Source organism: Aptenodytes forsteri, unplaced genomic scaffold (assembly GCF_000699145.1).
Source record: "Aptenodytes forsteri isolate BGI_AS27 unplaced genomic scaffold, ASM69914v1 Scaffold3, whole genome shotgun sequence".
NCBI lineage: Eukaryota > Metazoa > Chordata > Aves > Sphenisciformes > Spheniscidae > Aptenodytes > Aptenodytes forsteri.
In genome coordinates, this window is record NW_008795283.1 from 472,969 (window position 1) to 499,350 (window position 26,382).

Here is a 26,382-nt window from a genome sequence, read left to right on the forward strand (position 1 = left end):
GTCTCGCCTCTTTGGAACATCTCGCTGTCCTTGACTGTTATAGAAGGTTTGTTTATTTACATCTCTCTCTCCTTCTGTCCTTCTCCCTCACCTATAGATTACACTTTGCAATGTGGAAGATAGTTCAACAGTCTTCTCTGGCCTTTGCCTTTCCTAAAACTTCTTAGCCTGTGCTTTCTTTGAGCTTTAGTTGCTTTGTTTGTATGTCTTATCTAGTCCTTTGATGCAGATAAATAGCCCTTCCTCAGTGCCTAGTCTTGCATCTGCCTATACACACATTTATTTTTGACCTACTCTGATTTTTTTACCCGAGTATGGAACTGTGAAAAGGAAGTTACAGAAAAACCTTAAAAAAGTCAACTCCCCCCTTCCTCAACTCCACTGATAAAAAGAAATGATCCCACACCATTCTCAGCCTTTTTTTCTGCTGGCTTTTCCTCCACATGTTGGCACCAAAAGCGTGAGATTTGTGAGCCCAGGGTGCATCCAAGCCTGCCACAAAACACCTGCTGTTTTATTCCATCTCACTCCATGGGTACAGGCCAGCTCTGAGGGCAGCTGGTGCTCACAAATTTTGAGACACTTCTGATATAGGAATTACATTAGACTTCTATCTATTGAAATGTGTGTGTGAATGAGTGTACTAGTATAAATGCTCTTCCTTAATTCCTGGGAGAATAGGATAGTGTGCCTACATGGAGAAAAACTTCCTCTCCTTCAAAGGAGAAGAGTTTTCAGTGGCATTTTGCTGTGTGAAACGTTGGTTACAGGCAGCTGTGCAGTAAACAGCAACTGAACAGATCTTATGCCCACAAGCACTTTGGCCAATGACAATCCTAAATAAAGCACATTGTGTGGGCTGTCGCTGGCCTAGCTGCCGTGTGCAGGTTGGTCCATCCTGCAATACACGTAGTTAAGGAGAATGCAGTCCTGTGCCCTCCTGTCACTGCTAGCTTGCGCACCTGACCTGCAAAACCACCTGTGTACGTTATTTTGTGGCATCAGCCTGTTGTGCCCAGTTCCATTGCAGATTTTATGATGTGGATAAATCTCTACTGGAGAGACCAGCCAAAGTTGTTTGTGTACTCTAAGCATAATTGGATACCCAGTCTCCAGAGATAAAAAATTAATGTGCTAACCTCAGTGTGCTTCCAAGCTGTCCTCCAGCTCCCCCACACAGTCATCTTTGAAACATTTTTATTTCCATCCAGGCAGGGGGCTGGCCATGAATAAATGACGAGAGTCAGCCCCTCAGTTGGAGACGAGCTGTTTGTTCCTCTCCACAAGCAGCATCAATTTGAAAAGCTACATCAGGCCTACTTTTTCCCTGCCTCATTGCTGGTCCTCACTGGGGCCATGATGGGAGCTACTTCTGAATGCAAGGATGCATCAATGCCCACCTTGCGACAAGATACCCTGCAGCAGGTGCCTTTTCAGTGAAAATATGTACATTACCTTGAGTTGACTTCTCATTAGTTTAATGTTTGGTTTTTTTTCTTTTCCAGAGCTTGTTTTCATAAGGAAAAAGAGTCAGAATACTAAAAGAAATGGTAGTGATTGCAGAGTTTGGAACTGCATAACGATTTCCACTCAAACCCTGTTTGCAGCTGTAAATTTCTCAGACTTTTATGCCTGTGTTTTGGGATGCTGAGGAAAAAAATAGAGCAGTTGTTTAGAGTTTTGGAATAGTGGGAAATCCCAAACTTGTTTCCTATGTACAGGGACCCATAGGGGACTTTTTGTTGTTTTCTTTGGAGTTGTAGGGGTTTTTTTTGGTAGTTTGGGTTTTTTTTTGATATACTGCCTGGCCAGGACCTGAAATGTGGTTGTCAATGCACAACTCTCATTGAAGAGAAGCACCTAGTGCTTCTCAGTAGTTTATGGGAAAACATTTCCAATTTGACTAATTAGTTTTTGAAAACCGTGTGTTGCTTCAGTAACATGTCAGCTCTTGAGACAGAATGGTATCATTTATGTATTTATAGGTTTTTTTCCTTTCTCGCTATCTCCTTGCTTTTTTTCTCCTCTGTGGAGAATTTGAACAAAGTAAAACCCAAAACTTTTGATTGAATTTGAACTTAGGTGCTCTGCCTTCTCGCACTCCTCCAGTGAGTAATTTCCAGATCCAAATCCTACAACATGTCGCAGGGACCCATTTCACGACACTGGCCATTCTTACCTGAATACTGAGGGATGCTGCCAGATGGGGCTGTATATCGAGCACTATAATCCCTCCTTGAGTTCCCTGAGCTGATGGGAATGATGCATTTCAGTGGCCAGAGGCCAAGACTCAGGAGAAGTACCCCTCAAAATCAGGAAATCTGTATGTTAACATGTCAGACTCTTTTGTCTGCCTTCCTATTCTGTATCTCCTACTGTTTATTGTCATGAGGCACTGGACAGTTACAATGATTTATTGTGAGCAGTGAGATTTCGGCCCATGCTTTAGGTGTTCCTGCAGAAGACTGTAAGATCAGTGCACAGACATTTCTATGAAGTGCTGTGTTATGGTGCAGGAATGCCGATTCCCCAAATCTACAAGATCTGATCAGTTGATTCTGTATTTTCCTAGCTGTACCTTCCACTGCCCACCTCCCAGCTCATTCATTAGCTGTTCAACTTAAGGGCCGTATTGATTCCTGTAAAAGACATGATCAAATGCTCTTCCTTCCCCCACATTCAGAGGCTTCCTCTGACTCCTACAGATGTACCTCCTTCTTGTAGCATTTCTTGTAGCTTGTAGTGCTCCTTGGCCGTGCCTTTCTGTGAGCAGGGGCTGTGGGAAAGGCAAACCTGTCAGAGTTGCTAAAAACTGTGGAAAGGCAACAGCTTCTTCTATCCCCACAGCACCAACTAACTTAAAGAGGAGATAAAATCCAGTTACTAGGGAGAACTGGCAATCCTTCGGATGGGTGGTTTGCCGCACCTCTCTCAGTAGCATAGTCTGCTTCTCTGGCTGCCAGCAAAGGGCATGCCCGTACTGTGCAGGGGAGTGCGGCGTGGGGAGCCTGAGCTAGCAGAGGCCCATTGTGCTGTGCAGGCTGATTAGCTTGACACTGGGAACAGAACAGCAGCCGTTTCCCAGTGCTACACCCAAGTTCAGAGCTTATTTGGTTAAATACTGTGCCACATCGACACAGATGTGTCGCTACCAACCTAAGCTGCGCTTACAGCCTGCTGGAGGGTCTCTGTATCAAGTGCCCCAACACTTCCCAGTTTGGGGTTAGCCTACATGCTTATCTCTGGTGTTAACGACAGAGTAAACATGCCCAGAGAGACTGGCCATTTCCTCTCATTCAGTTTGATTTACATTTTTTCCTGGAAAACTGCAATGAAAAAACCCTGTACTTAATTCACGGGTGAGGAGGCAGCAGAAATGACTGTGCACATTGCCTGGCTGCATACATACGAGGGAGCAAGAGCCTTGAATGCATTTCAGCTGTGCTTGGCCTGTTTCTCACCACACCAGGGATTATATATATGTGTTTCTTTTATTGTTCCTTTCCAGGGCAGGGTCTAGCCCTGAGCACAGAAGCACCTCCACAGCCCGCCTCTGACCCCCACCATTGCTCATTACACCCCAGCAATGACTGGGGCAGAAGTGGGTGCATGCCCAGCCAGGCATCTCCCTCCTCGTCCTTGAACAAAAGCCACAGTCCAAGTGCTGCTTTTCTTTTCCCTTCTCCTTAAAGCCATTTTTTAATTTAATTATCACGTTGTAATTTCTTGCACGAGCCTGCCTATCCTCCACCGATGCATTTTGAGCAGCAAATGAAGGGGGCCGTGCTGCAATTCCTTACACTTGAGAGATGAAGCAATAACAGGTGGCAAGGCCAGAGGCAGCCCTGGCCAGGCACTCCGGCACCGGGTCGGCATGGAGACGGGCCAGGCCTGCCAGGGATGAGCGCTGGCGGCGGCAGTGGGGGGGCGAGCGAAGGCACATGGGGGCACTTAGGCTATAGGTTGGGATTATATGTCATCAAGTCCTCCTAGGGGCTTGACGACCGCAGGCTCAGGCTCTTGGCTGGCGTTTTGCTGCGCAGGCGGCCAAACGTTGGACTTGCACTTCGACAGCAAGAAAAAGGGAGGCGTCAGAAAGGAAGAGCGCTGGCGGCGGCAGTGGGGGGGCGAGCGAAGGCACATGGGGGCACTTAGGCTATAGGTTGGGATTATATGTCATCAAGTCCTCCTAGGGGCTTGACGACCGCAGGCTCAGGCTCTTGGCTGGCGTTTTGCTGCGCAGGCGGCCAAACGTTGGACTTGCACTTCGACAGCAAGAAAAAGGGAGGCGTCAGAAAGGAAAACCGGGCCCCGTCTCAGACAAAAAGTCTTGTAGATTAAAAAAAAAAAAAAAGGCAAATCCACCCCTTTTCCTCCATCGCAAAGTGCATTGGCTTGATTCAGGCCTACACGCAAGTTCCCGTGGTCTCTATTGTGCTCTGCAAATTTTTGTTGCAAACAGAGTAAATGGCCTGATTCAAAGCCTTTTGAATTGAATTGAAAACCTCCAGTGGACTTATTGGTTTTGGATCAAGCCCAGAAGAAACAAGTAAGAGCTGGACAAAATGTGCTAGGAAAAATCCCTTTGGGAGCACATATATGTCCAACTGTAGCCAATTCACTGTAATCGTTTAAATAAATGATGCACAGCCCCCCACCCCAACAGCAAGGCGCACACTCTACTCCTCATTCTCCACTGCCTTTCCGGTAGTGTGGATAGGATAAAAAATAGGGATAAAATGCTACCAAACTTAGAGGCACAGCTTAAATCATGGTTAAGTATTATGCTGTTTTACCTACAGGCTGAAGAAATGTATGTGACTGTGGTTTGGTACCGAGGAACAGAGAAACCAGTTTTTCTTTTAAGCACTGGTTCCAGCTCCAAGTTTTTAAAGATTGTGATCCAAATCATCAAAATAACTTCACTTAGAAATCAGAGAATTGAAAAACTACAAGGTTCTATTTATTTGGGGTTTTGTCTGTATGTATTTAAGGGTCACATTTTGAAGGAAAGCTATTTAAAATATCTGTATTCTGAGTTTTCTGATTAAAAAACAGGGTCAAGAATTGCTTCTTCTGAACTTGCCTTCCATCCAAGATATTTTCTGGATGAAAGCAGCCATGAGAGCTAGAAAACTGAGATTCTTATTGAGTCATGTGGCTCCAGGAGATGATGTAGAAAAGAAAAATCCTAATTTCTTGACGTTATTTCTCTAGAAGCAGCTTTCTTTTATTATTAAACTGAAACCATGAGGAAGGTAACTTCCAGGTTTTTTGATTACTTGAGGAGGGGAGAAGGGAAGCTAGAACTCTGTTTAGAGCCCCTGCCTTCAAAATCAAGAAGGCACAGAAGTTATTTTAAATATATAAACTCAGTCAATTTGTTTAGCTTTTTAGGTTTTGTCTACAGAGCAAAGTTACTGTGTGATATACTAGAGAATTTATTTAATTTACAGTAGTTATTTTGCAAGAAGACTCCTGTGAATGATGGTACCATATTTTAAGTAAGTCTTTATTCTGCTTAGCTTGGTATAGTTTGAAATTAACTTGATTAGGCTAAGAAGAAAAAATATATTTCAGAATAAGCGCATACCAAAGTTATTTGGAAATATTGACTTCATTCTCATCCTGTCTTCACATGAATCAGCTTTCAGGTACAGAGAAACTATCATTCGAACTGTGCAGATCTTTCTGTCTCTCTGCTTAATCCATTTTTAAAAGTATTTTAAAAAATTGTATAATCTATTTATTTTGGGGCAGATGTAGATGAAGACGGGGCCTTTGATGAAACTAGAAAGCGACACAGAGTTGAAATGGCGAGAGGCACTGATTTAAATACACCCCCTATGAGCACACCTTAACTCAGGCAGTACTCCTCAAAGCTCCTCAGAGCTTTTGATCTGTTGTTGCAGTTTGTAATGTAAAAGAAAATCAGAGGAGTTTTGAGTAAGTTAGGTCAAGATCATGGTTGGTGTTCGAGGCTTTAAAACAGTTTCTGATTTTGGGTGAAGAATTTTTAGACAAAATCCTTGGTTGTAGTCACCTGATCCAAATGATTGAGCTAGCAGTGAGTTACTTCTCGTTAGCTGAGCTATCATCTGGCTTAAGCTAGCACCTTCTACTTCGTGTTTAACATGTGCAAAAAGTGGATACCTAGTTAATTACTATGTCTCAGATGAAATGCAGCATTAGTCCCTAGTAATTTAATTGCTTTCGCTTGTGAATCCATTCCCATACTTACTTTTGTAAGTAATTTTATTGATTAAGGGGTGGGATTAGGGTTGGGCTTTTGGTGCATGATACCCTTCTCATGAATATTACACATTATATCTTGCTGTCTTCGCTTTGTTTCTTAATTCTCTCATCATTTGTCAACTACAGTAAAATAGAATTAAAAACTCCAAGGACGTACAAAAAAAAATCCTTTGAAAGTAAGAACTCTGCTTACTATCATCTGGAAAGCTCTTTATTCTCAAACCTTCTGTGATTTAGCCTGGGGCTTAATTCACTGTACAGTACTGATCAAGAAAATAAGATTGAGTCAGGTTTGATTCTAGTTTTTGCACCTGTTAGAATGAAAAAACATTGAAGAGAATAACATTGCCTAGCTTATTTGGCTCTAGAGATACATCATTTAAGATATCATTGATGTAACTTCAGAAACTTCTTATCTGTGTATGACTTTTCAGGCCTGACATCTCTATCACACTCAACTGAGCCAGGTCCATATTTATGAGTGACGAGCAATAGATGAGCACGTAGGCACTCACATTAAAAATGACATTAATTGGAAGAAAAAGAAAGGAAAAGGAAGAGGAAAGGAAAGGAAAAGGAAAGGAAAGGAAAGGAAAGGAAAGGAAAGGAAAGGAAAGGAAAGGAAAGGAAAGGAAAGGAAAGGAAAGGAAAGGAAAAGGAAGAGGAAGAGGAAGAGGAAAGGAAAAAGAAAAAGGTGGTGATCAAAACCCATGCTTATTCCCTTGCCAGTAGTCTAGGAGAATCCCTTCAGCTTCATTGCAGTCAGTGAATACCCTCCACCAGTCCCACACACCGCAGACGAATTGATCAGTATATGTGTTTTCACAAGGTCCCCTGTCCCATTTCCAGTTTCACAGTCAGTGGATCTTAGGGTCATAAGCTGCATTGGAAAAATTTAAGTCAGTATATGCAGAGTATTAAATCAGTTACACCATTCTGAGCGGTGGTAGAAGTGGAGCTCTTTCCTAAGTCTGCTGGCCGGCACCTTGAATGCTTGCTTTTATTTGTGGCCTCACCACAAAATTGTTGTGTGTTTGTGAGTAAGTCAGTTTATCACTCTACCTCCAAGACTTTCAGCTGTAAAATGCAATGCTGCCTCCTCACCATGAGACTTAATTAGGGCCCAGCAACACTTTCGTTAGAGTCAATGGCAGAAGAGGCTTTTGACCTCACTGAGGGTTAATATTAGGATCTTAGTGTCTGTAAGGCACTTTAAGAAACTTGGATGAAAGGTGAAGTAACATAATAAGGAACAAAAAAAAAAAAAATCACTGAACGTTGAGCTTGCTGAGTTTGCATTGCACATGGCCTGTCTGTAGATGCAGCACAATATAAAGAAGTAATTACTTAACTTTTTCAGAATGGGGCTGTAGTGGGAAAAATAAATGCTAGGGAGATCTGCTTTTTATACACAAAATATGTACAAGTAGCAACTTTATGATCATTTTGTTACAGCTCTTAAAATGAGCCAGTGCACTAGGCTTCCACCTGGTTCCTGTTCTTTTTTTGCTTATCTGGCATGCACGTATTAAATGCCTCTCTGCGAACAGGCAAAATGCTAACCTAACACTGGGAGCTTCTCTCTGGTTTTGGGAGAACTGGGGATCTGCTAACCAGGACTATTTCAGAGCAAAGCCCATTGCTTAGTACATACTGTCAGGGACTCAGTGACCATGCAGGAAGATACTGATGTATTTGCAACCTTATGGGTTTTAATTTTTTTCTTCATTTCACCTTACCTGCAATCTTTCAGTTACCGATCTCCAGAAAGCTCAGCTAATCAACAGCTGGAAGTAAATGAATAACTCGATGCACCCAAACCAGAAAAGCAGATTGAACTCGGAGGAGATTTTAATTTTAAGTGTATGTCTTGGACTGCTACCAGAAGCCCTTTAGAATGTCATTGTTCTTTGGGGGAAATTTGGATGTGGACAAAAAGACCATTAATAAAGGCTGTCAAAACATCTGTTAAAAATCTGCAAGTTACAAAATATGCATTAAAAAGATAATTAAATATAGATGGTACAGTTTAAAGGTCTTCATTTTCTAGTTTGTAGAAATCTTCATGGGGTAGGATTAAGCCAGGTATACCACTGGAATTTGTAAGTTAAAGAAGGAGAAACAAAGACGAAGACCAACCATTCCCCCCACTCCCCTCTCCCTTCCCCAGTTCCTAGTTAGAGTGTGCAGGAACAAGAAGTTTTCCCTCTCTGGAGAGCAGAGGAGAAAAATGGCAGTTGTGAGCGAGAAAAGAAGCACATTGCTGTTCTGCTCAACTAATAGGAATGCAGAAGACCTCTGCCCTTCTCTCCTTTCTAGGGGAACTGCCTCCTCCTCTACTTAAGACCCAGTGCGTGTCTGTTCCTTTCCAACTATTCCTAGCTGGAAAATAAGAATGTAATTTCCCTCCTTTTTTCTTGGCTGAAAGAGTTTTTAACTCTGCCGGCTGGGACGTCTGCCCCAGGCTGACTCCTTGCACCTGTGCTGGGTGCTGGAGTAGTGCTGGACCTGCTGCCCTCCCTGCTCCTCCCAGGGGACATGCACTCTGCTGCAGGTAGCTTAACCCTTGAGTGAACCACCCACAAGTGGCTTTGCCTGTGAATATTCATGGGCGTTTGAACCAACTTCTTGACTAAGGACACCCTGCCACTTTGAGATGTAATCCCCCAAAAAGCTACTTGAAATAAAACCAGTTAGGGTACCTATCCTCCCATCTCCTTGCTGTTGGTTTTTGACTTTTAAGGAATGTATTTTTCCTTTCTGAATTTGTATTTTGTGGGCTTACAGTTTTCAGACTGCTGTCTGAAAAACCAGGCTTGCCTCACTGACAGCATAGGTCTGATTCTGCATTAGGGATTGTTTCTATGCCTGTGCGTGTTACGAAGTTCCTGATTCTAGATCCCAGGGATCTTTGGCAGCAGATTCTTGTGAAGGACCAGCCTGGCTGGCCTAAAGGAAATGGTTTTTCTGAATAATAAAGTTCATTTCAGGTAAAATAGATACAATACAGGGTGTACTTAAAATGGAGGTGATTTATACGGTTCACTTTTTGTTCTAATTGACAATATTTTGGGAAGACTGTGGCCTGCAAACTCACCAAGCTAACATCGTATCAAGGAGAAGGGGGAAATGTCCAAACTGAATGCTCTTTAAGTAAATCTGATTTCTAACCCGACTGCAGCCCAGAAAGGACCAGATGGGGTCATCATTCCCAATAACTACTGTGACTTCTGCCTCGGAGGCTCCAATATGAACAAAAAAAGTGGCCGGCCTGAGGAACTTGTATCGTGCTCAGACTGTGGGCGCTCTGGTAGGTGACTCCTTCTTGCAACTTTCTTGTACAAAGGCATTTGTGTGATTTGTTTTTTGCTCCTTCTGAAGATTTTGAAGAAAGGCAGTGCATTTGGGAGGGGATAGAGGACGAGGTCTTACCTCTTGTCTGTGTTTGTGGGAAAGGATGACTGGGAAATTTTCTGTCATAAAATCCACTGTTGGATTCACATTTTTAAGCTAATGGCGTCCTACGAAATAATAAAGTTTTAATGTATTTATTGGCTTCTGTGAACGTTGGTACATGTACTAGTTGTTCTTCAAATGGAAGGAGAAAATCCTGTGACAATGTTAAAGAATGGGCTCTGTCTTCAAATGCTGCAATTACAACTATAAATTACTTTCAAGATTTATGAAAGTTGCATGACAAGCATTTCCATTGATTACACATTTCATGCATTTCTTCATCCAAAAAAGATAGAAGGAGGAAATTACAGGGTAGGGATGGGGGTAGCTGTCAAGAATTATCCTCTTACAAGATGACTATCATTAATTTTGTTTAAAGAGGTTTTTATTTCTCCATTTTCTTCCCTTCTCTCTTTTTAAATGTAGGCAATTGTGTCTTTCCCGTTCTGAGTTGTCTTTATTTCTGGACTGTTGTTTTCTTCCTTCCTTTCTTTCTTTTTTTTTCCTTTCTTTCTTTCTTTCTCTTTTTTTTGGGAATTTTATCCCAGCTGAGCAGTTATTTATAGCTCGCATGGGAGGTGGTGGTGGTGGTGGTAGAGGGAATGGGAAACCTTTAACAACTGCATATTCCAGCTTTGGTCCAAGTTTCCAGTTGTGAGATTTCTGGACAGTGGTGATACTAGTGGTGATAAGACCATCATATGGAAATCTGAAAACCAAAAAAACCTTGAAATTCAGTATTGCTGCTGCTGCTTCTGTACTGTAGTCACTGAAAGATGTCTGTTGCGTGATGGCTGAAATGCGATGTGGAGTGTTCTTGTGCTGAGGGAATGGCCTTTTTATGCTCCCGCTGAAATTCATAGTAAGCCTCTTACCACGTTCAGTGGGAGCAGGACTAGACTCTCACTGGCAAATTGCCTTCTGCAGTTGTTGTGACCTTTGAAGATATTCTGAAGTGATACTGACTGGTCACCAGAGGACCGATGGCAACCCCTTCGGTTTTCTCCAGGGGCGTCCTTATGAATGCTGTGCAGTCAGGGGCATGGACCTTTTAGTGGATATGTGTTTGCTTCTTAATAACTGAAGGGGGAAGCTCATGTGGTCCGTGGTGCCATCTTGGAAGACCATTGCCCTTCCCCTTGATTGTTATAGTTCAATATAACTCATTTCAGCATTGTCCTGATACGGCACAGTGAGATGGATCCATATTTTTTTGCTATTTAAACATTGCTATGGTGATTATATCAGAATGTAACACAAATACATTAATTCCCTTGATTCCTTAGTGTGATAGAACAAGTAGATCAGCATGTAACCTAAATTGTGCAAAATCAGTTCCATTAAATGCTATCCTTGTACAAATTCTGACCCACCTGGGTCGTTCATAGGGGTCTGCAATGGTGTGACTGATGTGTGATGAAAGTGATTAAGGTACAACCACACACTAATCTGTAAACTAAAACAATGAAACCTCTTTGGTGGCTGCTATCTTTCTCTTTCTTGATAATGGAGAACATTTTCATTATACTGAAAGAGAGGTCATGGAAATTATATTGTTTCTTCCCTTCACAAAGTCAGTAAAATCACATCTCTACAAGGTGGTTCATCTGCCAATTATTCTGTTATATCCATTTTCTTTTTGTGAACAGGATTTAATTCTTCGTGTCTCAAGCAATGCAGTGTACTTGTTATATGGCTGATTCCTGTAGCTGGAGCGGGGACCAAACAGTTGGTTACTTAATACCATGCTACTGTTTCTGAATAATAAAATAGCCGTTCCCTAAAATCTCACACTTTCGTTTTCCTGGGGCACAAGAGACATCTTTTTCTCTACCTTTCCTGAAGAGAGAATTTGAAGGCTATACTATTAATCACATAACATGTTTGATTGAGGGAGAAAATAAACCTCAGTTTCGCAGGTTTCAGTATTTGACTTCTCTTTTTAAGAGTCTTCTTTTTGTTGTTCTTGTTGTTGCTGCTACTGATGTCCTGTGTGGAGAATTTCCTGTTCCATATTGAAAGTTGGATTAACTCACACACATTTGAACTTTTCAGTGTTCCCCAAGACAGGCCACTTCTCATCTTAGTTGTTTTAGTTGTTGAACTGTATATATTTGTTTTGGGGTTTTTTATTTTTGAAGGAGATGCCATGAAATTGGAATAAAAGCATTTGTTTAGGTTACTTTCACTTAGTCTTCAAAATGTATTTCATTTTGTCTACAGAGGAGGCTCTTTAGGATCAGGTGAAGGACAGGGATAAAAAATAGTCCTGAGGTTGATGAGCTATCTAGTGGGTTACATTTCTATAGCAGTAAATTTGTGACAGTTGATGCCAGTCTGAAGGACAGTCATTGCGCTTAGAGCTAACAGTGTCTAATTACTTATACGGTCTAAAAATCTTTAAAAATTGATCTAAGTAATCACGAGGAAATATTTTAATGTCTTTTGAAGAGAGGAAAACACAAATAACCCTTTCGCTGCCATAGCTATGGGCACCTGTGTTGTTTGTAGATTTTTTTTCTTTGAAAGAGAAACTGATCCTTTTTTTATTTTTCTTACTGCAGTTCTACTGAGCTATGTTGTTGAAGTGCGCGGGCACATACAAGCACACACCTATGAGCTCAATAGTCTGAATTGTTTAATAATAATGATGATTAAAAAAATTATGATGATGATGCCTGTTGCTTAACCCATGTGCTGATATATTCATCATACATGTCAGCTCATTTGGGAAGAGAAGGCAGGAGGGACGAAGCAGCGCCAGCACGCACTACGGAGGACTTGTTCGGTTCCACGTCAGAAAGCGACACCTCGACCTTTCATGGCTTTGACGAGGATGATGCAGAAGAGCCTCTCTCAAGCCGAGGAGGTGGCTGTGGTGGCAGCTCTCCCTCTGCAGACAAAAAGGGCGGCTGCTAAAATAACTAAAAAGACACACAAACTCTGAGCAATTTGCTGTCCTTTTTACTACTAGGATTATTATTACCTTTTTCTTTTTTTAATTTTAGGTCCTTGGGGTTTTTTTGTTTTGTTTTTGGTTTTGTTTTTGTTTTTCCTGTGGGGTGTACACTGAAAGCACAAATGTTTAAAGCTCTTGACAACTACTTTGAAGAGACAGAAGGTTTTGATTTTCCTGTTATTTTTTTCATTTTAATTTGTTTTCCTCCCACCTCCCCCCCTTCTCTTTCTCTCTGGAAACGTAAAAGGTGGATTTAATATTTTTTTTAATAGTGAGCAGAGTTGATTTTCTTGTCTTTTAATATATATATCCGCAAACCATGAAAAATACAGATGGGTTGGAGAGCAGAAAGAAATCCCAAATAGGTTTTTTTAATTATTATTATTTATATATTCTATATATTATTAGAAAATCTACTTTTTAAATAAAAATACAAAAAAACACAAAAAAGCAATGGATGTCTACTTGATAATAGAACTGTTTCTAGAGAACCACTGTGGGCGGACTCTATCGGAGGACAAGGAAACCCTTGATGTGATGGCTTCTGCGTTTTGAGATTTTGCACTTACTGTAGCATGTGGAGTTTGGCTCTTCTTGTACACCTGCTACGCTTGTCTTTAACAGCCTGAAAATACAAGCAGCACCACTGAAGACCATGACCTTGGGGAACATGTTTCCGTCCCTCCTTTGGACACCTTTACACTCAATAGATCTCTTCCTCCCTGCACCCCTTCATGTCTTCCTCACTCCGTTCTACTTTTTTTTTTTCTTTTCCTTCACCTTTCACTTCATGGACAGCAGTTTCCAAGCATAGGGATGGAATATGAATGGCAAGTCATAGACATCAAAGACAAAACAGCTGGAGGAGCAGAATCATGGAAGAAATGATATGGAAAAATACCTCACCTGTACTTTTCTTTCCATTTTAAAAATTAATTCACAGCATTTTTTCCTGTGTCACCCAGTTTTTTCTCTCTGTAGTGTCTTGTGAGACACTTTGTTTGCTTTTCAATAGCTTCTCTTGAAATAAACCAAAGCAATACTCATTAAAGTTCCAAGGGCAATGGAGAAGAGAGTGACTCCCTTCCCAGCGACTTTCGCAGAAAGGAGGAAACATGCAGCAGGATTTGAAAGGTATGTCCGAGCTGAAATGTCTTTCACTCAATTTGAAATCTCTGTGCCCTGGATTTTCAACAGACCCTTGACTGAGCTTTGTTGTAGGAGTAAGTCCCGTGGAATAAATTGTGTTACGAGTATGCGCCACATTCACACCCCTGGTGAAGCTAATGGAAGTTCTGTGGGAGCAGGATCCAGCCTCGTGTACAGTCAGAAGTGATTCAAAAGGAGTCAGTGTGTAGGTTACATTTTGCTGTTCCTAATGCAGGCAAAAATCTCCCTGGAGCGGGGGCAAGATTAGGTTCCAAGGATATATTTTTACTGATGTATATAATGCCAAACAGGGTGGAATCATGACCTCATTTAAATCAGAGGCAAAATAGACATTTAACTGGGCAGTCCCTAATCCTTAAACTGGAGGTGTGTGTTTTTGATACCAGAATAAAAATCTCAGCCTTGCAATGAAGACTTTGGATATATATTGTTCTAATGCATGAATGAACCCTATCCAAATGGATTCCATTTCTCCTGTTTCTTTTGCTGGGGTAGCACAATACTGTCTGTGAGAGCTCTTTCAACTTCCCCCCCCCCACAAGGAAAAAGAGAAAGGATCCAGTGTCTGATTTTTTTATTGTTCACTTTAACATGGAATAAGCAGTGGGCAGATTCTGCTTTTAGGTACATGGGCGTAAATCCAGATGTCTAGATTACATCAATAATCTGCCTTCAAAATGGTGTTACAAAACGTTACGAAATACCTCTGTGTGTTTATACCATAGGACAGTACATGCCAGAGCCATGCATACCTGCCTTGTTTAAGCTTGCCCATATTGATAATCCTTTTCTGTGCTATTCTGTTCCTGCTGGTGTATTATAATCGATCCAGTGTCAAATCAATGATATTTTGACTTAATGCTGTCAATGAGACGTGTACTTTAACTGATAAAAACATTCAGTCCTTCCACAACCAGTCCTTTTTTCTCTGAAAGAGCACAAGATAGATTTATAATATTTTGCCACTTTTCCGTATTTATTAAAAGCTCAAACCTCAGATGGTTTCCAAGGGTGAGGCACAGAGATGTAGGTGCCTGCTTTTCAAAAATCCCTGAAAGAGTTAGGATAGTTTGCGTATCTGTATCATTTTTTATATATATGTGTGTGTGTGTGTGTGTGTGTATGTGTGTGTGTGTGTGTGTGTGTGTGTGTGTGTGTGTGTGTATCAGAAATGTATGTACACAGACACATACACACATATAGGTAATGCAGACATTAAAATAAAGAGCAACAGAAGTCAAGATAGAAGACACTTCCCAACCAAGAATGGGTGGAACCAGCCCTTGTGTGAGGCACTGAGATCTCACTTGTTCCATACTGACCTTACTGTAAGCAAAGAGCAATATCAGTAAAGTCCAGTGAATTTTGTCTAAATTTATGCTAATGTCATGTATCAGAAATGTATGTACACAGACACATACACACATATAGGTAATGCAGACATTAAAATAAAGAGCAACAGAAGTCAAGATAGAAGACACTTCCCAACCAAGAATGGGTGGAACCAGCCCTTGTGTGAGGCACTGAGATCTCACTTGTTCCATACTGACCTTACTGTAAGCAAAGAGCAATATCAGTAAAGTCCAGTGAATTTTGTCTAAATTTATGCTAATGTAGCTGAGAGCAGAACCTGGTGCAGAAGTAGAGTTGTTCCCAGTTCGCAAAGAAATACCGCAAATGTGAAATGTCATAGAATTTAAAAAATGAAGTTCAAATTGATTTATTCTGCTACTACTGCCCTTCAAGCCCTGCACTTACATTTGTGGTATTAATATTATATTCTCTTCCTTTCAAAACAAATTTTTTTTCTTTCTCTTGCTACTCTTTGACTTGCCCACGTGAACAACAGGGAAAATAGAAAGGGAGCAAGTACCTAGAAATGTGCCGAGTCCACAGTAAACAGACAACATGATTTCTTGCATCCATCTTGCATCTATTTCTTGTATCCATGTAGCAGTCATGACAGACGGATTAGAAGGTTAAGAGTTTTAAATTTACCCAGTGTTCCTCAAAATACAATCAGAGTATGCTTTGACAGGGAAAGGCTCACAGGAGTAATGGAGACCTGAATTATCAAGGACTTGAAGAGAGTTCAGTTTTCATTTGTCTACCTTTTACTGCCTGAGAGCTGTAGGCTTGACACACTTGGAACCAGCCAGCTGCAGCTGGCCACTGGTGTGGGGATGGCAGCGCAGAGCTCAGCATTTAGTAAGCGCTGTATGTACCCAGCTTCTTGCATGCTGTTGCAGCCCATCCCGAGCTCTGTGCTGCTGTGCTGACTATAGTCCTTGCAGCTCCTGAGCTAGCTAGCTGAAACCTACTCAGGTACGTCTTTCTGAAGAACTCCAGTCACTGCATCAACTGCAGAACAGGCATACTCTAAATATAATTTTTTCCAAGTGGAGTCTGTCCTTACATTGTCTTTTGTGAACCATGCCTAACACATTCTGGGCTCTTCTGGAATACAAACAATAATCAGATGCCCATAATTCATTAAGTCTTGATTTATTTTCACAAATGCAGTTACTATAACAATGCATACAGTCTTAATCCTTTCGCAACCTAACCACCCATCTTTGTGACAACCGGGTAGCCCAGTACCCTCAGAAAGAAGCCACAACAGCTCACAGAGTACATAAAAATTGCCAGCTGACATTTATTACAGATAGCATAGAAAAATATCCATCACACTTATTTATACCATTAATGTGTATATGGACAGTCACTGGTTCAAACTAGTCCTGAGCAAGGAAGGAAGGTAAAATAAATTCATCATTATGGAGAGCAGAATAGTCCTTGGATTCCTTAAGATGTCTTATTAGGCTGAGATAACCAACATGAGTTTAGTCCAGCAGGCTGAGCAGCGTGGTACTGACCGTAGGAAGGCATCAGTCATAGGGAGGAAATTGAGATGTAGGGGTGGAAGCTAAAAGAGTACTTGTTTAAGCTAGGTTGTAAAGTAGTGTTAACAGTGAATATTGAATGAAGTGTTGATATGGAAATGAAATATTCTCAGGGCAGGTACTGCTGGAGTGAAGGCTGGGAACAGGGAAAGAAGGTTGGTAGCTCATAAGTTAAAGATGAAAGCAAAGCAAAGGGGCTTCTACATGAGACCTTCTCAGATGGACAAGGGGAAGACGACAATGTTAGTGAGGCAGAAAATATATAGGAGGAGATTTCGTAAGTGCAATGAAAAAAAAAAAAGAGGAGCCTGACACTAGCATAGCCAGGTCAGAAATAAGGGAACTGCACAGTGTCAACTGTATCTTCAAAGACACGTAAGTCCCAAACCAAACTAGGAAGGCATAAAGAGAGTTTTCAATGTGAATTCCGGGTTGTACCTAAAAAATACAGTCATCTTCGAAATCAGAAAGGAGTGTGATGCTCTGTATTCCCCAGTGATTTCAGCAGTTCAATGAGACCTGCTGTTCTGAGCTTCACAAGAAGATCTTTGAAGGTGCAGTCCTTCAACTAATCACAAGCCTGGCTCTTCCAGTCCTCCTCCAAAGACGTCCTTCTTATTAGAGGAAGGTTAGCACAAGGCTGTCCAAAGATTCTCCTGAAACATACATTCCCACAAAAGCCATGTACCAAAATAAGACAGCTCTGGTGTGAAATGTGAATAAAGGGATGTTTCATTTCAGGTCCTAAATTCAGAGTTTGCTGTGTTTAATCATGTGAGCTGTCTCCTCAGGCACCTTTCTACTGCTCCATACTAAAGGATCTTAGAAAAGACACATAATTTCCTGAGCCATCCTCTGCAAACTCTGATTCACAGATGGGAGCAGGAGAAATAAGGAAGTGACGTGCTGCTTGAGCAGCTGATTAGTGGGTAGAAAGGCTACGTAGAGTGTGCACTGATCCTTAGCATGTTCCCTTTTGTGGCTTTTAATTAGTTGACATTTTAGCAGCGACAGACCTCAGCTCTTGCATGAAAACAGTTTAAAATTTTAAGTGTGATAATATATATTGAGAAAATTTTAAGAAAATATGGATTCTGGCATAACATTTAAAAAATAAAAGGAGATCATGAGGCATGTGGCAGAACAGGGATGGAACTGAAATCTGTTTTGCTTCACTTCGCATCTCTTCCCTCCACTTGGGCGCCCCCCAGTTTTGTGGGTTGGATATTTATTTCTTGTACATGTAATGGTGCTTGGAATAGCATTGTATATATGTGGTAAGGTCATAAATGATGAGCCTAGGCTGCTGAAACAAGGTCCAGAGAGAACTTTGCCACTGGGTTCAGAAGGATTAGCGCTGGGCTTTCTTAGCTATTGCTTTGATTGAATGAAACCTCACTGTTAATATGCTTGCTAGTATGGTGTAGACAAGTCCGAGATGGCCATTTGTTTCAGCAGAATGTGTTATTAGAATCCCCTCCCCGCATTGTTTTGCCTTTGAGCTTTTACATTAGTTATTCATTTTGAGTTCCAGTTTGCCATTTTACAGACCTCAGCTTAGGCTCTTGATTGAAGACAGAAACTCAGTTTGCTGCCTGCTGATGCACGGAGCAAATGAGAACTGCACCCAGAGAGTCGCTGAGTCCGGACTGTGCCGGGTCACCACTGCGTTCTCTCCTGCCTGCTTGGCCTTTCTTTGGCCAATTCTTGCAATGATATTTTGAGATGGGCCCTAAAATTATAATTCAAATAGCGCCAAACTATGAGCTTTCAAAGGCTGGCTCCTCATACAATTTGCTCCTTCCCCATGGCAAGCAGTTTTACTGAATCAATTCCTCAAGCAAACATTGTATTGACCCCACTGGGAGTCGTCTTATTATAAAAACTGCAAAATCTGCCCAGTGTGTTTTGTGCTGCAACATATGTAGATGTTTCCAATAAACACTCATTTCTTATTCTCCATTATTTTTTCTTATTTATATAAAATTTGTAGCTATAAGTATATATAAAGTATGAGGCACATGCATGTGTTCATGCCGGCATGGGGTTGTTTTGACAAACCCTCACAGTGCAGAAATGTAGCCAGGCTGAATTTTTGCTGACTGAGCCATTACAATAAACCCTACCAACCTTTGTTCTCTTCGCCAGATATCTACCAGGGTTGAAAAAAACCCAACTTGTATAAATACCACAGAATACTGAAATTGGGTCAGAACTATTTTCATGTCCCTGTCTGTATTTCCATGAGTGTTAAGTTGCCAATTTCAGAGAAGACAAGTTGTAATAACATTTAGAAAAAAACCCCAGCTGCTGCAATTTCAAGTTCTGATACCCCTGTTAAGGGGATGCTGCCAGTTCGTATCTTTGAGTTATTCTTTTGGTCACTAGCATCTCCTAAGATTTTGGACCTTCGTGTCATCCAGAACTGATATGAGAGGTGTGGGGAAGACATGGGGAGAGGCACTTGCATTTTGTGGAAATAAAGAGATGATTTTATTGGCTATCTAATACTGCTCAGGAGCTTAGCCGTCCATTAGCAACTTAGTCCATTCACGGATTAAACGCAATGCAAAATGCAGTCTTTCACTTATTTCCAGAAGTTATCACATTGCTGCCACCCTATGTGTATCGTTCAGACTTCTAAAGATGTCTTTTGTGCAGCGCTGCATACACTTGCGGCTCTGTAAAAATAATTAGTAATATAGCAATGTAATCAGAGCAGGATTTCATAAGCAAAGGTCTTAATCTTTAGTAAAGAGACAGCTATCTAAGCTGAATGATGAAGGTTATTTAATGATGTTAACAGTAAGAAAGATTGACAGCGTTTGGTGTCTTTCTTTTGGATATGCTCCTTCGTATCCTATTTGTTTGCTTTGTATTTACTTATGGCCCCCACGGTCAGTTGAAACTGAGTCTGTCGAGCTACATTTTCAAAGAACTAGAATACAAACAGTGTTGGAAGGTTGGTTTGTGCTGCTTCTGTTTTTTTCTGAACGCTTGCTTTTGTTGTCTGTTTGACTTTGTTTAGTTTTACGTTGTATTGCCTTTCCCTCTGCAGTCAGCCCTGCCCTCATGGACTCCAGCATCCTTCAAGCAAGACATTTCAGAAGAAGGCTGAGAGAAGCCAGGATGCTTTGACGCTTCTCCTCTCCTTGCCCTGACCCTTCCGTACCCGTGTTTCATCTGGCATAGGAGCCTGGACTGTGGGAAGTCAGCTGCCGATTGTTGTGAGAAGTTCTGGGGATGCCCTAAGCTGGTGCAATACAAAGAAGTTTTTTAAAGTCTTGATTTTCACTTTCTTTTAAGCGTGTGTATAAACCCAGGTCAAACTGGAATTGATCTACAGTAAAACTGACTGAAAAACAAACAAACTGAAAAAAGACTTAACTATTTTATTTATTTCGATATTTAAGAGAGAAAAGAAGTGCTGAAGTTGCACAGTATTTTTGTTTGAAATACATTTTACTTCAAATTTTAAATGCAATTTTGTGAAGACATGAAATTTTAAAAAGCACTTAATGTAAAATAAAGACTGAATATTTACTCTAAGGAAAAAACTTTTTTTAAATAATGAAAATAAAGATCAACTCTGCTCTCTCTCTTACTTTAAAGAAGCCATTCATACATGTGCTGGGTATCTTTGTTTTTTGCAAATTGGATGTGGTAAGTGAAGATTGCTCTGGTTTACTTTCTCCTTAATAATATTATTCTGTTAGATGCTTAAAACTTACTTTGCTGTACTGCGTTAGGCACAAATCTGAACAAAACCTGTTGAAATAGCAAAGACCAGGCTCAGTGGCTGGATTTTTTTGTTACCATATTTTGTGTCCAATTCAAAGGACTGGGGATGCCCTAAGCTGGTGCAATACAAAGAAGTTTTTTAAAGTCTTGATTTTCACTTTCTTTTAAGCGTGTGTATAAACCCAGGTCAAACTGGAATTGATCTACAGTAAAACTGACTGAAAAACAAACAAACTGAAAAAAGACTTAACTATTTTATTTATTTCGATATTTAAGAGAGAAAAGAAGTGCTGAAGTTGCACAGTATTTTTGTTTGAAATACATTTTACTTCAAATTTTAAATGCAATTTTGTGAAGACATGAAATTTTAAAAAGCACTTAATGTAAAATAAAGACTGAATATTTACTCTAAGGAAAAAACTTTTTTTAAATAATGAAAATAAAGATCAACTCTGCTCTCTCTCTTACTTTAAAGAAGCCATTCATACATGTGCTGGGTATCTTTGTTTTTTGCAAATTGGATGTGGTAAGTGAAGATTGCTCTGGTTTACTTTCTCCTTAATAATATTATTCTGTTAGATGCTTAAAACTTACTTTGCTGTACTGCGTTAGGCACAAATCTGAACAAAACCTGTTGAAAAAATAGCAAACAGGCTCAGTGGCTGGATTTTTTTGTTACCAGATTTTGTGTCCAATTCAAAGGACTGTCTTCTCCCAGCAGGATTGATGTGTCTCTTCTGCACAGTAAAAGAGGTCTGCTCTTGAGCAACTCTGTGAAATACTTCTGCTGAAAGAGGGGTTTAAAAAAGGAAAACAACTCCATTCATTTTAGTATTATTTTTTGCTTTGGTAATTCCACAGCTGATTGTGAGTTGGTTGTAAGGGAAGTATCTAAATGTTCAAGTGCTCTTGGCATGGAGCTTCCTGTTGGAGTCAAGGATGATGCCATGCGTAGAAAACTTGTGTACTTCAGCCCTTTCTTAAGTGGTAGTGGACTTTGAAAAGCGTACAGGTGCACCCGAACGTCAGCAGTAAGCAAGAGGGGTTACTCAGCGGGAGAAGAATGTGAGTTCCCACAGCAACAATCCTAAATTGTCCTGTGAGGGACGTTCACATCCTGAATTCTAAGTTGTTAGTCATCTTCTCAGTGAAATAAGGTGTTCTGCTCCGTACAAGCACTGGAGGATTTTGTCGGCTGCCAAGTCTGTTCACAGTGGATAGTGCAGGACTGTTCGCTGTCATGTGTGATGCAGTCTAGTAAGGATGCAGGATAGCCTTATGTCCTAGGAGAAGGGTATTGGACTTGGCTCTGAGATTAGCTTCTCTGTAACAGGGGTGCCAGATGTACCTATTGGTATAGACCCAGGGTATAGATAGAAAAAGTGGGTTTGTTAATGTGGCTTATGTTGGCTTTTGGAGTGAAAAAAGCTATGTCTACAAAAAATGCATCCTGACTAGGTGAAGCTGCCAGAGAGCCTGATCCTGCATTGTGTTTCATGCACGCCTAAAACTCAAGCTCACCTCATTGAGAGGTTTCCATGTGTCAGTAGCAGCAGATTTTGTCCTCTTCTCCCTTCCCCTTCTCCCGCTCCTTCCCAAATTAACACATAGGGCAAAAAATAACCATGTTAAGATGTCTGGTAGACCTGGGTCCTGATCCCACTAAGTTAAATGACAAAATTTATGTCCTAATCGGGCTCTTTAGCAGGATGGTTTTGTTTTGTTCGTTTTGTTGGTTTCTAAACTTGCAGTGGTGAACTGCCTCTAAAGAAAAAAAGAAATCAAATTTTATTTCATCAAAATATAACAAGACGCACAACTGTAATGAAGATTTGCAAACTGTAGGGTCTGTGTTCAGTTTGTGTAAAATTCCTTCCAAATAAAAGTTCTGCTACCAACGTCCCTACTGTATATTCCTCTGTAAATATTACTTTATCAAACCAATTCTACAAGGTCTTTTTTAGTGCAAATAATCTTCTTTGAAAAAGACATTGTTGAATAACATACTTGTACATATACTTTTCTAAGCTCTCCATTGTTTATAATACTCTCTTTGAAGCTTAAAATAAAACTTCCTCCTCTATTGATTTTGTTTCCCTTTTCCATTTTGTAAATTATGACTTTTGTCCCTGGATTTGGTTTTGTATTTCTTAATGTAGCATAATGTTAACCAAGAATTCTCTTCCTTTTTCTCTTTTACTTTCTCTTCTCCATTCATTGGACTACAGAAACTGGTCCTGTTGCTTGCTATAGTGAAGGTAGGCAGGAAATAAAATACTGCTTTTGTGTAGGACTCGTTTTAGGAGTGTTTCCTATCATTTGGTGATAATAGAGGGTCTTCCTAAATGTGTTTGTATTTTAATAACCTTCTCCATGAGATTAATAGAGTTGCATTAAGTTAATTTAGATTCAGAGGTGGAGTCTAAGTTATCTGAGAGCTTTTTGTATAGATTTTAGTGACATTGCCTTTTGGAGTCCTGACCCTACCTATCCCATTTCTAACCCAGTCACTGGAGTAACTGGAAACTGTGATTCCCTTTGCTGCATTTCACAGTGCAGGCATGAGCCCTGCCTTTCCCTTTACACACATTAGATTAGTGGTATGGTTGTACAGGATGGAAAGAGAAAGAGGAAATACTGTTTCAGATCAGATGCCATCTTTTTAGGAAACTCTGTGTGTCCTCTTCCCTAATAGGGCTGCTGTCATTTTTATGAAGCTCCGTTGACTTTCCTCTGCCTTCCCATCAATTTCTCTGCTACCAGTAGAGGCTATAGATGGCTCTGTTCACTTTGGCAGCTGCTTGCAAAAATAGTAGCTGAGGTGTAGTTTTTAAGAGATCTTCTGATGTGGGTACAGATCCTTTAGAGTAGTGAACTGCCCCCCCCAGCAGATTAAATGGCAAATAAGTCCTAAAGAACACGTCAGAAATGAATCCATCCAGGCAATATAGGAATTGTACAGAATTGTACAGATGGGCTCCTGCCTGCCTTATTTTTAACAGTTCTGTGTGACAGAGTGTGTGTTTTTGCAGCAGAGAATTAACTATTCTTGGTCTTCTTTTATAGCTTTTTCCTATAAGGTTTAATTTTTCACATGTGTAATCTTGATTTCCATTAGTGTTTTGTTTCTTCACTCTTTCTTCAAGTGAATATGACTCGAAAACTTCACTGCTTGCCTTGAAACCTTATCTTTACCTGTGCAAGGCCTTTGGCCAATTCATTGGAGGAAGGAGGAAACCAAAAGGCAGTTTCAGCTACCTTTGCTGCCCTCAGTCACTGTGGCTTTTGGGAACCTGTTTGGGATCTGACAGAGCAGCTCATGGACTCCTTACTGGGTTGTCCTCAGCTGTTCTGTGGCTAAAAAGGTCTTTCCTTCCTTTTCACCTGTTGGGCACTGGGACCAGAGGCAGCTGAAAAGGTGGGGTAAGGTGCTAACCATATTTCTGAGCTGTGCTGAGAAGGTAGCCATGATGCTCTCCTTGGAGCGCATACTGGGTGATAGGATTGCTGGTTTTAAAGCCCCTCCTAGCAACTTCTAATTTCCTTTCTGCGATTTGCTCCCAGATATTCTTACAATAATCTGAGTTGCAGGCCTGCAAAACTACTTTTCCATAGGGATTTCACAGGGAGCAAGCAATCTTCTTTTCCTGCCCCAAAGCAGAGAGAGGAAGGAGGGTATGTGATGACAGATCCTGAGCCCCCGGCCATTGCTGCTTTTGTTGTTCTTCTCCTAGCTCCTCTTGAGCTTTCTGCTGTGCTGCGTAGGACAGAGAGACCCAGACAGAGGTTGGACGGGGAGCAAAGCTGAATGCTGACAAATCAAAGAAAGGAAAGTTGAAGAAAGGAAGGAAGGAAACTGCTTGTGGCATCAGTGCACTTTTCTTGTTCAATAGGTCATCTCCCATTCTAACTCAGTTGTCATTTTCATTGTCCTCAGTGTGATGGATGCAGAGAGCAGAACTAGACATTTCTGCTAAGGTAACCAGGAGTGAAAGTGTACGTTGATATTGGCCTTTATGGATGTCTGTCCACACACTGTTTAGATGAATGGGATCCTTCCCACCACAGCAGAGCTATTGTTACAGGCTGTCAGACTCCAGAGAACAACTCTGCATAAGTCTTATTACTTAGAACGTTTTTGTGCCTTTTTTTGTTTTGTTTTATTTTTTTAAGCCACAGGCCCAGAAATAGAAATGTTCTAAAGGAAAGTTTTAATTTTGCAGAAATTATCTGAACAGAAAAAAATACCACTGTTCCCTAAGCCCCAGAGCAGATTTACGTTGTCATGCTGGCTAGGAAGGTATCTTATTTTCCTGTCTGGAGGAGGGTTCTTGCTGGTGAGAGTCAGACGTGGCAGGAGGAGGGAGTAAAAATGTCTGCCAGCATTGCGGCAGCTAATGGGTGCCCCCAAAGCCAGGTTTTCCTGGGCTGAGACTGAGCTGAAGGCTGGCAAAGCTGTGGGCTGAAATCCCGAGTTCTCTGGGTGGGCTGAAAAAGGCATCGGCTTCTTTGCTTTGACCCGAACTAGAATGTTGCACTGGTTTAAGATTCATTCCAAACTTTTGCCTGGAATCAGGAAAAAAAAATCTGGTTAAATTTGCATCGTGGAGCTGTGAGCCTTATTTGTAATCAGATCCATCAGCTTACAGATGATAAAAAACCCCATAACCCTTGCTCTCTAAACCCAAGCTTTGAATGCTCATTAGCAATGACATAAACTTCTCTGTACCCCGTCCCATCCCTAGCGTTGAAGACAGCTGAGTAGGACCTCAGCTACATAAAGCATACGTAGCAGAGCACATAAGCAGTGACTACTCCCCTTAGTTTTGGCTGGGCTTGTCCAAATTGTGGCTTGATGTGTTTAAGATCTCCTTAATTCCAAGATTGTCCCTTGGAAATTATTATAAAATTGTACTTCCTTTGCTGCACCAAAGCTGGATATTTGCCACAGTTTAGTCCTATCTTTGATTTTAATGACTTAAGATGAGAACCGTCCATCTGTGGCATCTTAATTTCACTGGTATATTTTTTAAGACTTGACTGCATTTTCTGCTGTTTCAACAAATGCTCTTGCTGTGTGTGTTAGAAACTTTTACCGTATCATCTGTTATTTGATGAAGTTTTGTCCTTGCAGCCTGTAATTCTTCCATGGTGTGTGCACCATGATGGGAGAAGGATGGCCTTTACCTTTAAAAAAGCACAGATTTCTGGGGCACAGTGTTGTGGCTAATATTGCCATCCAGGATATAATTAGAAACAGTTTTGTTTAATGTTGTCTAAGATAGCTGTGGTAGCTCTGAACGGCCTACAAACCAACTATGGCACTGCTATGGAAAAGGTGATACACTTTGAACATTGAAGCTGGGCGGTGGGCTGAAGCTCTTGGAACTACTGCTGCCTGCCTGAGAGAGGCAGCCGCTCTGGGGAGCTTGCAGAGGGGTACTCCTCCTTTGGGATCCCAGCTGATGGATGGTACCTCTTGAGCAGGAACAGACGTAGCCTCCCTTCAGTGTCTTACGCTGAGTGTTTTTTTTCGGGGTGGAGTTTCATTTCTCGGTGGTGTTCATCTTCCATAACCAATTCTCAGTAAGACCTTCTAGTTTATCTCTAGGTTTGCACAGGTGTTAAGAGTAATTTTTTGCTTGGACTGAAGCCCCTTCTCATTATGCTTCTTAAGTCTTTGCTGTTAGTGTCCTGGTGTTGGTGGCTTCATTGTGGACTGCAGGAAGAGAATGAACATGACCAAATTTTTCAGATATAGCCTTCTTTTTGAAACAGATTAGAGATTTTAAATAATGCTGGAGAGAGTTTTGTCAAGTGTTGCTGAAGACTTAGCTTACTAATTTGGATTTCTTTCATTAGCCAACAGCCATTAACTTCTTCATATGATGATTTCAG

The 26,382-nt window shown here is 41.0% G+C and overlaps 1 protein-coding gene across 1 annotated transcript in view; it reads left to right on the top strand.

Moving 5' to 3' along the window:
• Positions 1–26,382, top strand: part of DPF3 (double PHD fingers 3) — a 169,310-nt gene that overhangs the window by 127,020 nt on the left and 15,908 nt on the right. Inside the window, exon 9 of the mRNA XM_009279267.1 lies at positions 9,437–9,565. Within this exon, the coding sequence (XP_009277542.1) occupies positions 9,437–9,565 (129 nt within the window). The remainder of the gene's footprint in view (positions 1–9,436; positions 9,566–26,382) is intronic.